Below are 16,819 nucleotides of genomic sequence, written 5' to 3' on the forward strand. Positions count from 1 at the left end.
CCAGCGAGGCAGTTCGCAATGCCACTTCCTCCAGTTTTGCCCAGCCACCTTCTGTGAGGGGTGGCCGGACCAAACCTAAGCATTGCAGGCAGGGCCGGCTCCAGACCCCAGCGCGCCAAGCAGGCATGTGGGGCGGCATTGTCGGGGCAGGGCGGCATTTGACTCCGGCGGACCTTCCGCAATCATGCCTGCGGGAGGTCCACCAGAGCCCCAGGACGAGCGGACCTGCCGCAGGCATGACTGCGGAGGGTCCCCTCTTCCTACGGCTCCGCTTGAGCTCCCGCAGGCATAACTGCGGCGGGCGCGCTGGTCCCGCGGCTCGGACGGAGCTCCCGCAGGCATGACTGCGGATGCTCCACCGGAGCCGCGAACCAGCGCACCTGCCGCAGACACTTCTGCCCCGGCCGCGAGACCGGGGAAGGGCGGTGAGCGCGCCGCCCTGCTTGGGGCGCTGTAATTTCTAGAGCCGCCCCTGATTGCAGGGTGGCTGGAGTTGGGAGGAACCACCCTAGCCTGAAATGGGAGCAGAGCACTGAGCTGGAGGGGCGTCTGTAAATGACCAGGCTGCAGCTGTGCCGCTTGTCCCCACCCCCAAGAGCAGGCTGTGGCCGCCTAGCCCAGCCCACTGGAACATGCTGCGGCTGCGCTGCCTGGTCTGGCCCACCGGAGCAAGCTGCGGCCGCACTGCCCAGCCTGCCGGAGCAACTCCAGCCAGGCCAGAGACATCCTCCCCTGGACCTCGCTAGATAAGGTGGGAAGGGATGGGATGGGGAGAGTGTGGCGGTCCCGGGATAGGGGTGGGGTCATGTGGGGGGTTGTCACAGAGGTTACTCCCCTGACTCCCAGCTGCTCCTCCCAAAAAATTTCCCCACCAGTTGCTGTCCCAGCCCGTCAGGGTAAGCAGCTGGTGTGCCGGGACACTTGGTGTACTTAGGTTTACCTCCGTGCCTGCAGATGTTCGAGGTAAACAAACCATTTTGGCCCGCAGCAGCTTATCCTGATGGCCCAGGAGCCAAAGTTTGCTGACCCCTGAATTATAGGGCTGGCTTATGAACAAGTCATAACATTTTTTCATTTTTACTTATCCATATTTGGGGGGGTCAGCTTATAAACAAACCAGTTTTTGATGGAGTATATATGGTATTTCCTTTTGGTTGCAGACTTCACAACAGCAACTTTTGGATCAAAGTAATACATTTGTCAGTTTATTTTTTTTATACCAAAAATAGCATCAAGAGGCTGGGGGGAGGCCTGTCAACTTCGGTAACCGGCATTCTGTAGCGATTTCCATCCAGCTATCTCAAAGCCTTTCACAGACACCAATGAGTGAAGGCCTAAAACATTTTTGTATGCATTTTATAGATGAAGCACTGGACCCAGATTAAAGAATTTGGGGGCCCTGTGACTATGAAAATTGAGCTCCCCACCTCACATAGACCCCAGAATGCCCCTCCTCCCTACCCCACTGACTCCCAAATGTCCCCTACTCCACATATACCCCAACAACGCTCTACCGGCCCCACGTTTCATGACAGCCCGCACAAACATCCTACTCACTGCGGCCCCAACCCCTGAGCTCCATCTACAGCAGTCCCCAACATCTCCACCCCCAACCTCACAACCACTCCAACTTTCCCACAGCCCCCCAAGAACTCCCACCCAGCCTCTCACCCACTGCCATTTACAGGCTGCAGCTGCTTCGGAGGCTTGGGGAGAGCAGCGTGGCCAGAAGGCAAGAGACTCTGGCCCTGCCTCTTCCCTTCTGTCTCTGCTGGCTGTGCTGCCTCTCCTTGCTCCCTCTGTTGGGGGGAGGGGCTGTGTCCAACCTCTCCCTCTCTATACCCGTTCATAAGCCGACCCCCTTCTCTGGTGCTTCCCTTTTTTACTAAAAAAAAAAATTCAGCTTATGAACGAGTATATACTGTATATTATAAATACTGATCAGCTCACTGTACCATTTATCCCCCCCAAGAACCAACTTTTACTATTTTAGCCTTGGTGTCTGCCAAGTCTTTTATATCAAGTAGCATAGATCAAATCTAAATAATAAAACAACTTATTGCCAGCATGTCTGATAATGAGGAGGGATTAGTTTCCTTGGGACTAGAGAAATCGGTACATGGTGATTTTCTTCCTTACACTTAGTTTATAAGCACACAATATATATATGGTTTAGCTAGTATCTTTAAACTAGTTTGCAATGTTTTGTTCAGGTTACCTTTTGATCTGGGAAACTTTGAAATCTAGATGTTATGCTTTCCCTTTTCACCAGTAGTGAGAAAGATACGGTATACGAGACTAATGCATGCAGATCAAGTCTCTAATTGCATTAGTTTAATGTCTTTTCAGAACTCACAAGACAAAAGGCTATCTTTAACTTGATGAAAAGAAGCAATAAAGTTAGCAATGAGGTTGTCTTTGCAAAGGGAAAGGAAGGTAGAGTTGGTGACTGTCAGATTTCACAATGATTTTTAGAAGAGGGAGGGAGAGGGTTTTTTTAACTAGACTAGCTTTGTTTGGGGGTTTGCATGTGTGTTGTCTTTGGTTTTTGTAATGATAACCTTTTTTCTAAAAAAAAAATATATATATATATATATATAATTCTTGTGGAAAATTCAGTTATCCTTCTGAAGGGTTATTGTACCATATTGGAGACTAAATTCAGCCATTAAAGTGTGAAATGGGTTTTTGTCCTGCTTGCAGTGCAAATCTCAATGCAGCCTTGGCTACATGGGTGCTACTAGTGCCTCTCTAACAGAGTTGAATTATAGTTATGTATTTTGGAAGCCATATGAAGAAATACTATGCTTTACAAACAGATTGTGCAGTCAGTGCAGCCACTTAACCTGTGTGGTGGATGCAGCAACTGTTTTAAACTATAACAAACTTACATAACAGTTTAGAGGAGAGAATGCAGCTTATCCAATTGAAAATAGAATGGGAATTCAGAATTCAGGAAGAATGCAGTTATCCTAGTAAGTATTTGGATGGGATCACAGGGTTAGCAATGCCTACTCTTGTGTAAAAGGGGTAGGGGATCTCTACTGACCAAGCAACAGATTTCATGTCGTATCAGAAGATAGTGTTGCCTAACAGCTTGAATATTCAATAGTAACTCAAAGTGGGAGGAATGCCCTCTACTGAATTCCCAACCTCTAGGGCAGCAAACAGGTTCTTATAATCAGGTCTGAGGAGCAGGAAGAGTAGATGAGAATGCTACAGTAGTTTATGCACTGGGTTTATTCTCAAAGCCAGAAAAGAGAATGTTTCCATGTTGAAGCTGAGAGCAGTGAACCAAACACCCCGGATACCTTTTGTACTGAGCGCTGTAGTGAGATATAACGGAGGTAGCGTGGCAAGAATTTGCTCTTGTATTTTATTTTATAGATGTAACCCCCTATTTTATTTTGCAGGGCAAAGAAGGAGACTTCATTTATAAAGAAGTGATCAAGTCACCCTCTGCCTCCCGTATATCTCTTGGCAAAAAGGTGAAGTCTGTAAAAGAAACCATGAAGAAAAGGATGTCTAAAAAATATAGCAGCTCTCTGTCAGAGCAGGTATGTAATGCTCAGAATGGACTATACTTTCTAGGATAAAAACTATAGGGGATATTGATCCTCATGCTTCAAGGTATCTCCCAAAGGCCCAGCGAGGTCAGGAAGAAATTTTTCTGTGTGACTGTGTGATGCAGCAATTCCTGTGTTCTTCTAAAACCCCTCACTTTGAAATGTCTTTTATAGAAACCTAATCATGACAATGCAGTCTCAGATCTCCTTCTAGGTGACTGTTCAACAGAAGGAGATGACTGACAATTTTACATACCCTGTGTCGTATTTCCACCTCTGTCATTTTATTATTTCTTTGGATTTCTACAGTGATAAAAAGAGCACTGGCTCCTTATACAAGTTCAAAAAACTAAAATTAAAATGCAGCTGACACCCTAAACTGAACTCCCTATAAAACTCAACATATACAACTCCCCTCTCCTATTCAGAGCTAACCTCCATCATACCACTCCCTCTACAGCAGCTTATGAAAATAGATACACCTTGTATCTATTTCTATCATTCTATCATCATTGCTTCATCACAGATTTGTGCAGTTCATTCTTAAAAGCAACCATAAGTGCATGCAGTTGTAAAGCTGTGCTTTGAATTTACTCTGGCCAAAGTAAATCTCTCTCCGAGAAAATCCTTTTTGGCAGACTTCATGTTCTTTGGTTTGGTGGATTATTAAAGCGTCTAATGAACTAAACAAAATAAATCAGTCTTTCTACCTGAAATATGTAAGTAATTGCTTAAAAAACAGCTGGGAAAGCAAAATTTTCTCTAATAAATATTACCCTCTAGTGGCCATTTAATAATCGGCAGCAAATTAGCATATCTTTGCAGTGTTAGAAAGCTGGAGCATGCTGTCTGGTGGACAGGAACAAATATACCATCATAGTATCCATTTATTAAGAGTCCTCTGGTGAGACCTCTTGGGACAGTTTGGCTACATACTTCCAGCTGTTATTTTTCTCTTGTCATTCACTGAACAGTACTCAGCTCTGATGCTGAGGGTCCGGTTCTAAATGTCAGCTATTCAGGGCAGGAACCTTCTCTTTGGTATATGTTTGTGCAGTGCCTCGTACAGTGGGGCTGGGACTTTTAGGTGCAATTACAGTTCAAATTAATAATAATTGTGGATTTTTACCCCCAAATGAAGTGATCCATATTTCTCTTCCCTGAAGCAGACTGATCCCAGGCTAATGCAAGTGATATCTATCAAGTCATAATTTTAACTGCCCTGGTAGATTTGGACCTGCAGCACCAGAATAGGGTGACCAGCTGTCACACTTATTTAATTCTTGCAGACTTTGGAGAAGAATTTAACAGCTAACCAATGCAATTTTGTAATATTTTTTCTTGAAAACTTATTAGAAAGCAACATCAAGAAAGGGAGATTTGGGGTGGGTTTTTTTGCCCTCTTTCTCCCTTGTGCTTTATAGGCTGGAGAAGAGCATGTTGCTGTGTGTGTCATCCCAATGAACTGTAGCCTGGGTTTACTTTAGGAGGAAGTAGCTCTGCCTGGCACCTAGTGCCTTTTGAACTCCCTGAGAATGGGGTACCTGATGCTGTTAAAGAGAAGGGATGAGTGTTAGGCCGCACACACCCCAGAAGAAAGCAATGGTAAGGTTTAGGGTGGCAGGTGGAGCTGCAGACCCAAAGTTCTTTCATTGATCATCCTTGTAATGGATATCGTCCATCATTTCACGCACAGACATGGCTGCCTTGCTCAAGCCCATATATGTACGCAGCCACGTTGATTCATAAATAGGATCTATGCTGATACTTTTTTTTTTTAATTGTTCATTTCAAGTGGGCAATTCAGTTAAGAAATAATAAGCTGCAACAAACGTCACATTTCCTCCTGTATAATGGAACTTTAAAGATAAGATGTTTGGGCCAAACAACCCTTTGGATATTCTACTTAGGAATGAGATAAATCTGAAAAACTGTGTGCACATTGGGCTAGCAATCTGCTTCTGCTCTTTTGCTTTCTCTGGAGATTCGCTTGACCTGTAGAGTCATATGCTGGGGAGATATTTCCTGATGATTCTGCAGCATGTAAATAATAGGTTTCATTCAGATGGTTTTGTGACCACACGTCTGTGAAAATGCCAACTATTCTGTATATCAGCAGGGTTGGGTTTTGTTTTGTTTTTAAATGTTGTACCATCTATCTTTGTGGCATCATTTCTCAAACTAAGTGCCTCTGTGCTGCCAGCATGTGTACAAAAACACGCAAATGCTGCTCTGCCTGCAAATAGCTACCAGAAATGGAAATGATTGCTTTAGCCATTCTTCCGATAGGCTGTCACAATTTCAAAATGGATAAGATGCTTTTGGATTGTCTATAATGCATGAAGGAATGAACACAGAAATATGTGTTTAAGCATCCTTGCTTTTGTTTATAATTTCTTTGTGCCTGGGTTGCATTTTCTAGTTAATTGTTTTCTCCTTCATGTACACAAACAAAAAATGGCAGTAATTTGTTGCAAGAAGTTTAAAATTTCCATTTCTGTGTCTGTTTGCAGTGTTGTTGTATCTGTGTTGGTCCCAGAATATTAGGAAGACAAGGTGGGTGAGGTAATATCTTTTACTGGACCAACTTCTATTGGTGAAAGAGACAAGCTATCAAGCTCCATAGAGCTCTTCTTCAGGACCCGATATTACCTCACCCAACTTGTCATTTCTGTTTGATTTACACCGTGCTACTTATTTTTGCTTATAATATGCAAATGCCTGGTTGGGAAAGTTGCTATAGGCTTTTAAGTGCTTGTCAAATGTTCTCACTACAAATATTTAGTGTCTTAATTTTTCATCTCTAAACTGGGAGTTTTGTGTGAAGGATAAACTTTCTCTGCTGGTTTTTTAAACACCTAACAATGCATAAAGTAAAATGTTTAGTTTGGGATTTTAAAAATACTATACAAATTGTAATACGTCAGAGAGAGAGCGCGCGCACGCCAACAAATGAACTTGGGGAGGAAGGATGGTTTTGTGATTTAAGGCACAGGACCGGGATTCAGGAGTTTCCATTCCCAGCTCTGCCACAGACTTTCTGTGACCTTGGACAAGTTATTTAATTTCTGTTTCCCCATCTATAAAATGGGGATAATGCCCCCTTTCTTTCACCTTTTTTTTTTTGTCTTGTCTGTTCAGATTGTAAGTTGCCTGGGGTAGGGACTGTCTCCTATTATGTGTTTATACAGAGCCCAGCACAGTGGAGCCCCGACTTCCGTTGCATCCCCTAGACCTTACCATAATGCAAACAATAAATAAATCATAATGTCTTCTGTCCTTGCTGGTAACATGTAGTAGAATATGTACTAAATTTTCCCCTTAAGATACATGCAAGCAGTCCCTGCCATCTTCCATGGGAATCTGCCAATCTGAAATCGGTTCATATCTCTTTCAGGACTCCAGCCCTGATGTAATGCCAGGTTCTCCGCAGTCACCACAGCCAGAGACTGATTCTCTGGATAAGCCCAAACTGAAAGCTGGTGGTTCAGTAGAAAGCCTGAGGAGCTCCTTAAGTGGTCAGAGCTCAATGAGTAAGTTGAATTATAATTGCATCATTTTGTTGTTGTTGTTGCAGGGCACAGAGATTTCCACAGTAAATAAAATGAAGTTCTTACTAGCATTTTCGTGTTTGCCTCTCATCTCTGACAGTGGCAGACATGAATTGGTGTTGATGAGCCCTTCTCACAAGCATATTTTTTGTAAGCTGTTACTCTGGTTCCCATGCACAGGTGGTCAGACAGTGAGCACGACAGATTCCTCAGCCAGCAACCGGGAGAGTGTCAAGTCTGAAGATGGTGATGATGAAGAGCCTCCCTATAGGGGACCTTTTTGTGGACGAGCCAGGGTTCACACTGATTTTACACCCAGCCCTTATGATACTGACTCCCTGAAACTTAAGGTACCAGTTTTCTTCTTGGATCAAATGACATATGCTACTCAGGCAAAACTCCCACTGAAAAGTCAGTAAGAGCTTAGCCTGAGGAAGGCTAACAGTATTTAGTCCCTTATTTAGCTGAGGTTGTGCTCCCTGTATTCGCATTACTGTACCTGTCTCTTTCTGGTATTGCAATGTGCTCTTAAGAGGTTTTTTGGGTGATAAAAATATAGGTGATAAAATATAGTTCTTAGTATTTTCCAAAATCCAAGCAAACATGCTTTAAAATACCAGAGAGGCGGGCAAAGAAGAGAGTGGAGGGGTATGTGTGAAGGGAGTAGAGGAGTTAACTACTGTGGAACTGAAAATATATGCTGTAAATTTACTCCCACTCTACACGGATTTGAAAAATCAATTTTCAGAGAGATTTTTTTCTAGCAACAGGCAAGCAGAAGAACTCAGCAGAATAAGGCCAGGGTTGTTAATTCCCGATAAAGTAAATAGCAGCCACAGATATGGCTCAGACTATCAAGGACAAGCCTTGTGGGGAAAGGGCTGCAAAGATAGTATAAAGTTCACTTTTGCACATTTCCAGCTCTGGGTTCCCTATGTCTAGGTGGCCACCTACAGTGCGAGAGCTAGTCCACCTGCACCGAACTAGAACAGAGTCTATTCTAATTTGCACTAGCTACGAACAGTCCTACAGAACTGAAACAGCAACTGCAGATAGACACAGAGTAGGAGTACTATCTTGTGGTACTGTCTCTTTAGAATTAGTCATGAATAATCACCAGAGTGCCTCCCATTGTAAGCGGTCACTCACATGATGCATCACACTCAGGATCTGTGTGCTCAGAGTCTGTAGGAGCCATCTTGTCATGTAACTAATAGAGTTGTGGTTTAAACTTCATATCACTGGCTTGACTCTGGTTCCTGAAACACAAAGACAGCAGTACATTCACAAGGAAGATGCTCTCAGCTGCCTGACCACACTAAAAAGCAAGACAGTGGAGAGCACCAGCAATGATCCATAGATAACTGAGAACTGCTGGTGTAAGTGTGAACTCCTGGGAACTATTCCAGGATCTGTGACTAACTTGCTGTATGATCTTGGACAAGTCACTTAGGGCTGGTCTACGCTGAAAATTTACATCAGCATAGCTACATCTTGGGGTATGAAAATCCACACACCTGAGAGATGTAGCTATACTGACCTAACCCCGGGTGTAGACAACAATAGGTTGATGGAAAAATTCTTCTGTTGACTCAGCTACTGCATCTCGGGGAAGTGGATTAACTACGGGGATGGAAGAACCCTTTCCATTGCTATAGTAAGTGTCTGCACTGAAGCACTACAGCAGCGCAACTGCAGCTGTGCCACTGCAGCTTTTTTAATGTAGACATAGCCTTAGTCTCTGTTTGCTTCTTTCCTCCTCTGTAAAATGGGTGTAATAATACACACCTCACAAGTGTATGTCATAGATTCATGTTTGCAAATCCCCCTGACGTCTTCAAATTCTGTGTAAGTGGAAAAACAGAGTGAGGATAGTGAGTTTGCCTGAATATTGATAGGAATTATGTGCCTAAATGTCCCATTCTTTCTTGTTGGGCCTTCAGAAAGGTGATATCATTGATATAATCAGCAAACCTCCCATGGGCACTTGGATGGGCCTGTTGAACAACAAAGTGGGCACTTTCAAATTTATCTATGTGGACGTGTTAAATGAGGAGGAAGAGAAGCCAAAGCGGCCCACAAGGAGACGACGGAAAGGAAGACCACCTCAGCCCAAGTCTGTCGAGGATCTCCTTGATCGTATTAATTTAAAGGTTAGTTCCCATTCTCTCTCTTGATACAATCTTGCTATGGGAAGGGGGTGTGTGCTGTTGAGTTGATTAAGTTTTTAAGGGCTACACAGTAAGGTCCTAATCCTGCACCCACTGGAACTTTCACCATTTATGTAATGGAAGCAGAATTGGCTCTTAATTTACGGAGGGGCTGTAGCTGATGCAGTACAAGTAATGTCCAGTGTAATGGACTGCTGAAGGGTTCCGTTACATACATGCCAGGATCCTAATTCATTCCAAGAATTGGCAGTGAGATCCAGTACAACAACAAAAAACCTAGCATATATCAAAGGACATTAGGTTACTGTTTCTTTTAATAAGGGAGTTGATAAGGCCCTGTTCCAGGAAGCTCAAGGTCAGACACGTTGGAGATAAACTGCTATGTCTATAGTTTATTCTTCCTATTACTCTGTTACTGAAAAGATGTGATATATGTTGTGCATCTACATAGCATGCTGTTTTAGGAGATTGGATTCTAAATCCAACAGCAGGTGTGGCACTGAAGGTTTAGTAAGGTTGTGCCAATGGTTAGGACAGTATTTATATACTCTGCAGTCCTATAATTTCTTTATTATATGTTTGTTTGCATTTGCTAAACTACTGATTCTTTTTTAGCAGTAGTGAAAAATTCCCTCTGTTTTATTTTTCTTCTTACATTGCCAAAATAGGTTTTTCTGTTAATTCATAGTTAAGGGATCTGCAGAGTAGAGGGAATAAAATTCAAACACAGATGCTTGTAGCTTCAGTGATTTCTCCTGTTGTTGGAATGCTTTGTTTAAAGTGTAACGTCGACAGACCCTGGTCATCGGCAGGCGGGATCAAACCTGAGGCTTCTGGAGCTGCATGAGCCTCTACTGCATGAGCTAAAAGCCATCTGGCCCTTAGCTAAGACTGTAGAGCAGACTCATTTAACTCTCTCTAAGTGGTCTCGGTGCCACTAGATGCGACACAGCACCACATCCAGGTGGTGTGGGGGTTACAAAAGCACTCTTTAAAAAAAAAAAAAAAGAACTTTTAATTCTTTTAAAAGCCTGAATTTAAAGCAGCTAAAAAAATAGCCCGTGTGTAAATCCCTTCCAAGGCGTATGCCTATGCAACCGTTGTTCTTCAATGAATGTATGAAGCTTCTTCAGTGAATGTATGAAGCTATGGAACTGCCCACTGAAAGCCATTGAAAGCACCATGACAGTGATGTATTGCTGTGCAAAATGCAAAAGTGCGGTGTAATCTCTTCTTTCCTTACGCAACAAGTGTGTCCATTATATTTTCTCTTAGCTCAATAATTTAAGCCCAATTTAAAAATTCTGGTCTCAGAGAATGGTCTCTTAGAGGTTCAAGAAAAAGAAACAGGGGGATCAAAATCACCTAAGCATGACTGAGGCACTTCGAGTTCTTCTCCACTGCAGTTAAAAACCTGTGGCTGGTCCATGTCACCTGACTCGGGCTCATGGGGCTCAGGCTAAGGGTCTGTTTAATTGTGGTGCAGATATTCAGGCCAAGCTCTTGGACCCTCCCACTTTGCAGGGTCTTAGAGCCCAGGCTCCTGCCCAACCCTGAATGTCTGCACCACAATCAAACAACCCGAGCCCCGCGAGCCTGCGTCAGCTGGCATGGACCAGTCACAGGTTTTTAATCCCAGTGTAGACATATCCTTAACAGCCTGTGTCTCTTGGAAAGATACCCAAGTGCCTAATTCACTTTTGAAAATGGGACTTAAGCACTTTTGAAAATATTACCCATTGAGAATATTGTTGCAGAAAGAATCTGCCATAATAGGTGCATGCCATGGCATATTGACAGTATTGTAATTGACACTGAATTTACAGCAGTTCAAGAAAACTGGTATATCAAAACAGAGCCTTTTAGTACAAACTAAGCCACAGGTGAGCAACTTTTCAGAAGTGGTGTGCCGAGTCTTCATTTATTCACTCTAATTTAAGGTTTCGCGTGCCAGTAATAATTTTAACGTTTTTAGAAGGTCTCTTTCTATAAGTCTATAATATAGAACTAAACTATTGTATGTAAAGTAAATATGTTTTTAAAATGTTTAAGAAGCTTCATTTAAAATTAAATTAAAATGCAGAGCCCCCTGGACTGGTGGCCAGGACCCAGGCAGTGTGAGTGCCACTGAAAATCAGCTTGTGTGCCGCCTTTGGCACGTGTGCCATAGGTTGCCTAGCCCTGAACTAAGCCTTCTAAAGGACCCATCCCACTGAAAGAAAGAGGAACTGGTATAGTCTGTGGATGTATATTGTTATGCCTCTCCTATGCCCTGAGTAACAAAGGCCCTGCATTTACAGTAAATAGGGTGGATGGGGGGGGGCTCTTTTCTTTGTATTACAGTTGATTCCTAGTAATAAATAATAATCTGTTTAAGAAGATAAAGCTGAAGAATAAACGGCCTAGATAGGCACGGATTGGCTGAACTTTCCTTTGTTTTCCGGTGGTAGATCTTTTGTCTTGTTGTACAGCTCACTAGTTTCCTGTTTCCCCCACACAGGAGCACATGCCCACTTTTCTATTCAATGGTTATGAAGATCTGGACACTTTCAAACTGCTGGAGGAGGAAGATCTGGATGAGCTGAATATCCGAGACCCTGAGCACAGAGCTGTTCTCCTCACAGCTGTGGAGCTTTTACAGGAATATGATAGTAAGTGTTTGCGCTTTTTACCAGTGCCCTGCTGAGGGCTCTTTTGACCACTTCTGGGAGAGGAAACTAGTTGAGGGAGTCTGTTGATATTGTCTAATGTAATCTAGGCATTTCTGTGGTGCCTATGTTAAATAACTAGGCTTCTAGGGAATTGCAGATGGTTTTACATTTGCATTGCACTCCACCACAGTTATTTATTTTCCTGTAAAATCTTCTGTCCTGTGATTGTGTGTGTAACTTTTAAGAGAGAAAATACATCAGCTAAGCTTGAATAGTCAGGATTCTAGTCATAGAACAATATGGGGCTCATTCATCTGGAAATCAAGTGTTGCTAACACAGCCAGTGGGTCCAATATTGTTGCTAAGAGATTTGTGCTGTAGGTTTATGCTTTCACAAACATTGCCATTTCTCCCTTCTCCTCTGACCTCTCCTTGTACCATTTGCAATTAGTCTACACTATACATTCTTCTCAGAGCCATCCTTAACTTTTCTGTCATTGCCCAGGAATAAATTCCAGTGATAAACTTTGGGCTTTTTTCCTTTCTGGTTTGGGGCATTTTTGTCGCTTAATATTTTTACCTCATTGTTTACAAGATTGATTTAGTGTGTTCACTTTTTTTGCAGTAATAGTTTTTTATAGTGACCTTCCACTTTGGCTTAAAAATGTAAGGCATTATTTGGAGAGGGGTTGGAGAGAATGAATTCCTCTTGCGTGTGATGGGGGTGGACAAGAAGTGGAGTGGGAAAGAGACAGCTGGAGCCTGTGTGAGCAGCAGCTTCTGTCTCTGCTCCATAATTACATTTTTTTCATGCTCTGAGAATAGGCATCAGACTAGCAGTTTCTGGCTTTTGTTGAAGAACATAACATAACACAACATAAACGGCAGCTGTGCATCAGGCAATTGGTGGTTTGATTTCTCCAGTCCTGAATTTAGTTTCTGTACAAAGCAGTTTGACCAAACTCTAAGGACCAAGTCCTGGAATCCAGCACACAGCCTGATTCCCCCTGCTGGGAGTGCTGGGGATAGTCACAGAGCCTGGGAGGAAGGAATTCTCACCACTAGTTTCCCACTCATGGGGAAGAATTACTAGTAATTCCATCTGATCTTTCCCCTGTCTTCCCCCTGCAGAATAGGTCAGTTATTTGATCAAAGGCTTTTGACACTATCCCATTAAACAAGTCCCTGCTGCACTTTCTTTTATTCACGTCATTGTTCTCACACTTGTAACTTTAGCGCCCTCGTGGCCAAGACAGAGTCTACTCTGCAGGTAGCTCTGGCCAAGAGAAGGCGTGCGCAGGAATGCAGCAGGAGAAATCCCTTCCACCCCAGGGGCACCTGTTCCAAACCCCCCAGAGTGAACACACACACACACACACACACACACACACACACACACACACACACAAAGTACAATGGATATAACAAAGGGAAATATTTATTGACAGAGGGATGAGAGGAGAAAAACAACAAGGGGAAATGTAGGGGGAGCAGTAGAACAGGGCTGCATCCAAGCCAAGGCCCCAGAGGCCCATTGGTAGCACAGTCTGACAGGGCAGACACTGAGCAATGTGTCTGCACACAGAGTTCAGGAGTCCTGAGCAAAGTTCCAGTCCAGTGGTGAGTCTTGGATGCTCCTGGTCGTCTTCGGCGCCAGTGAACTTCCCCAGCAAATTTCTCCGGTGCCCTCTTCTGCCGCTCTCTGCAAAACCCCACAGAGCGACCACCTCCCCACTTAACTAGCTACAGCCTCCCTCCTTGCTCCCAATGCAGAGTCACAAGCCCCAGTACTCACAGCCCCACGCAGCGCTGGGCAGGCGTGATACTGGGTCCAACTCCGGCCTGTCCTTCTCGGGCGATTCCCCCCTGGCACAGTGCTGCTCCAGGCTCCTATCTTGGGCTGTCTCTGATCGGTCGCTTTGTCCTTCCCAGGCTCCAGGCAGGTTCTCTGCTGCTTCCTTTGCGAGGGCCTGCGGGCTGCTGCCTCCCCCCTCGGAGCTCCAGAGCGCCCCCTGGAGTTTCCCTCAGTTTTTCTCGCTCTCCCCCACAGGAAAAAGATTGAAAGGGGCCATGCTCTCTAAACCCCAAAGGGGTTACACACTTTAAAATGAGGGTATTGTACTGTATCTTGTCTTCCAACAGCATTATTCCCCATTGTGATTACTTTCCACAGAGCCTTATCCCCTCCTAATGCTCAGATATCTGGGCTGACGCAGTGGGTGCTAGTTAGTGTTCGGGGAGGAGAGGAAGTGGTTAGCCCAAGAACCTGCACCAGATTCTGTGTGTAATGGCCTTTTTTTCATTGTGCGCTCTCACCTCCTCCAGGTAACAGCGACCAGTCGGGGTCTCAGGAGAAGCTTCTCATAGAAGGCCAAGGACTGAGCAGATGCTCCCCCCGGGATTCTGGCTGCTATGAAAGCACTGAAAACCTGGAGAATGGTAATGAGAGCAAAAAGAATCACTGACATGCCCAGCCTGTGTGCGCAGATGACGTTTGCATCCTTTCTGCTTCTATGCTCCAGCTAAAAGCAGAGCTGCTTTATACTTGGCTTTCTCACTCCCTCATCCTCGTGCGCTCTCTTTTCCTGCGCCATTGATTTTTGTTATTGTTGGTGTTGCTGTTTTCTAGCACTAACAGAGAACATAGGATTACAAAAGAAAAGCAGATGATCTGGAGATTGTGTTATGAGAAAACCAGGCCGCCTCTCCCCCTACACCCCCATCTTCCTCCGCCTCTCCCCCCACTCCACCCCCCATCTTCCTCCTGCTCCATCTCCTGTTGTAGTCTTGAGACTGGTTCTCATATTCATAGTTCTTGCTAAGGGAGTATTGGCAATGGGGAACTCCCTTCACTTCTCATTGGGGCTTTGGAGGACTTATTCACAGCCTTAACAAAAAAACAACCTTTGGAAATGAATGTTCTCTATTTTGGGCAGTGGTTTTGTGTGTTTGCTCGAGATGCATGTTGCATCCTCCTGCTGTCAAAGGGGCCTGTTGTTGAGATGTTAAAGCATTTGCATGAACCTCAGCAAGTCAATTGAATCCAAATGTTGGCAAGATGGGAGAGCAAGAACCACCTACTATGTAGACTCCCAGTTATCCTGGCTTTTGTGACGCTGGGAGATGGTGTGTGAATGGCAAGGCAGATCTCAGTAGAGGCTACAGTCCCATGTTTAGAAGAAGACAAACAGTTGTATGAACGAGGGTTGTTTGTTGTATAAAAAGATGTAAAATTGTTATCCGTTAAATTGAGTTTGGTGATGTCACTCCAGACATCAGAGTTCTGGTACTGCCTCCATCTGCTAGGCTTTGTCACCAATGGCCAGTGCAAATAGGAAAACAAGAATGCGGTTGAAAAAGACCCTGTTACCCCTTTTAGGTAGCTGTGGCTGCAGCTCCTTCTTCCAGCTGTTGAGGGGGTGGGGGTGGGGGTAGAAGAGCTTCCCCTGAGTCAGTGCCTCCTCTGTTAATGTGCCAGTTGAAGATACTCCTGTAGGGAACACAAACTACCATATGCTAGGAACTCAAGTGCATGAACTCCATAATGCACTAAACTCCACAGGCCTCAGAGAATAAGAGATCAGAATTGTCTCCTGAATTTGAGCCTCCTTCACTACAGTGTTGTTGTCACTTGACCAAAGCAGCTTGACCTCTCTGATTTAATTCCCTTGCAAAGGTAGTTACTTTTGATGACTGAAATCTGTATATTGTTCTAAAGAAAGAAAAATGAATATTACTTTGCATATGTTTCTAAAAAAAATTTTAAAATTACATAGCCTATATTTGATTTTCTGTCCCTTATATTCATAAGAGGTCTCCTAATGAAGGCTTTAGCATTAGGGTTAAATTGCTGCCTGTACGTTTTCTTTAGTTTAATAAAATCTTTGCAAAGCAATTGTCATTGCATACCTGCTTTCAGAATGCTTGCTTTTATGTTTAAACTAATATTTCTATCTAAACTTTCCAGAACTGAGATCACTAATGCTTTGTATTGCTGTTCAACTTTGGCTTGCTGCACTTTTATACCATTTCTACATACTAGTGCATTCAGTGCTTGCTTTGAGAAACTGTTCTGGGTGTAACATTTGTACTGGATTCATTCTCCTTGTGATGAAAGGATTCTGTCAAAGTTGGTTGGTCTGAAGAGTGTCCCGCGTTCTTTGCAAAGTCCACAGACGATCATTGTTTATATGCTTCTTGTTTCCAAAATACATTCTTCAGTTGGCTCTTTTCTGTTAAAGTGAGGATAACCAGCAGCCTAGTACAAGCACATAATGAACCACCAAACAATCATCATCTGCTTTTCTCACAGCGAGGAGAAATGCATTCTGAGAAGGAAGCAGGTTCTCAGATGGGGGATAGTTAGTTATTTTTTCTAATGACAAGTACAGAAGCCTGTTATGGGTGGATATTAATCCTCCTGGCATCAATTCCAAGTTTTCAGAAAATCTATTACAACTTGAACACAAACCCTTGTTTGCTACATACTATATCAGTAGGTGCAGAATTGTCTCTCTCTTTTAGGTACTTGTATGGCAGACCCCCATGACAGAAGCATCTGAGCACCTCACACTTTTTAATGTATTTATCTTTATAGCACCTCTAAGAAGTGGAGAAATACTGTTTTCCCCCATCTGTAAAATGGGGATCTGAGCCACAGAGATATTAAGTGTCTTGCCAGTGGTCACACAGGAAGAATGTGGTGGAGCAGGAACTTAAACCCAGATCTCCTAAATCCCAGGCTAGAACCCTAACCACTGGATCATCCTTCCTCTTTAAGTAAATACAAGAAGAAATGACAAGGCAGGTAGCCATGTCACTTTGTTTAATTCTGTATTTATACCAGTTGACACTGTCATTGACGAGAGAAGCCATGACTG

General features: G+C 43.7%; 1 protein-coding gene across 2 annotated transcripts in view; it reads left to right on the plus strand.

Annotated features, from left to right (window-relative positions):
* Window positions 1–16,819, plus strand: part of LOC123366340 (SAM and SH3 domain-containing protein 1-like) — a 77,806-nt gene that overhangs the window by 48,087 nt on the left and 12,900 nt on the right. For both annotated transcript variants that reach the window (XM_045009692.1, XM_045009691.1), the window contains 6 exons: window positions 3,414–3,557; window positions 6,964–7,099; window positions 7,298–7,467; window positions 9,061–9,270; window positions 11,789–11,939; window positions 14,265–14,378. In XM_045009692.1, coding sequence (XP_044865627.1) covers window positions 3,414–3,557; window positions 6,964–7,099; window positions 7,298–7,467; window positions 9,061–9,270; window positions 11,789–11,939; window positions 14,265–14,378 — 925 coding nt within the window. The remainder of the gene's footprint in view (window positions 1–3,413; window positions 3,558–6,963; window positions 7,100–7,297; window positions 7,468–9,060; window positions 9,271–11,788; window positions 11,940–14,264; window positions 14,379–16,819) is intronic.

This window comes from Mauremys mutica, chromosome 3 (assembly GCF_020497125.1).
Source record: "Mauremys mutica isolate MM-2020 ecotype Southern chromosome 3, ASM2049712v1, whole genome shotgun sequence".
Taxonomy (NCBI): Eukaryota; Metazoa; Chordata; order Testudines; family Geoemydidae; genus Mauremys; species Mauremys mutica.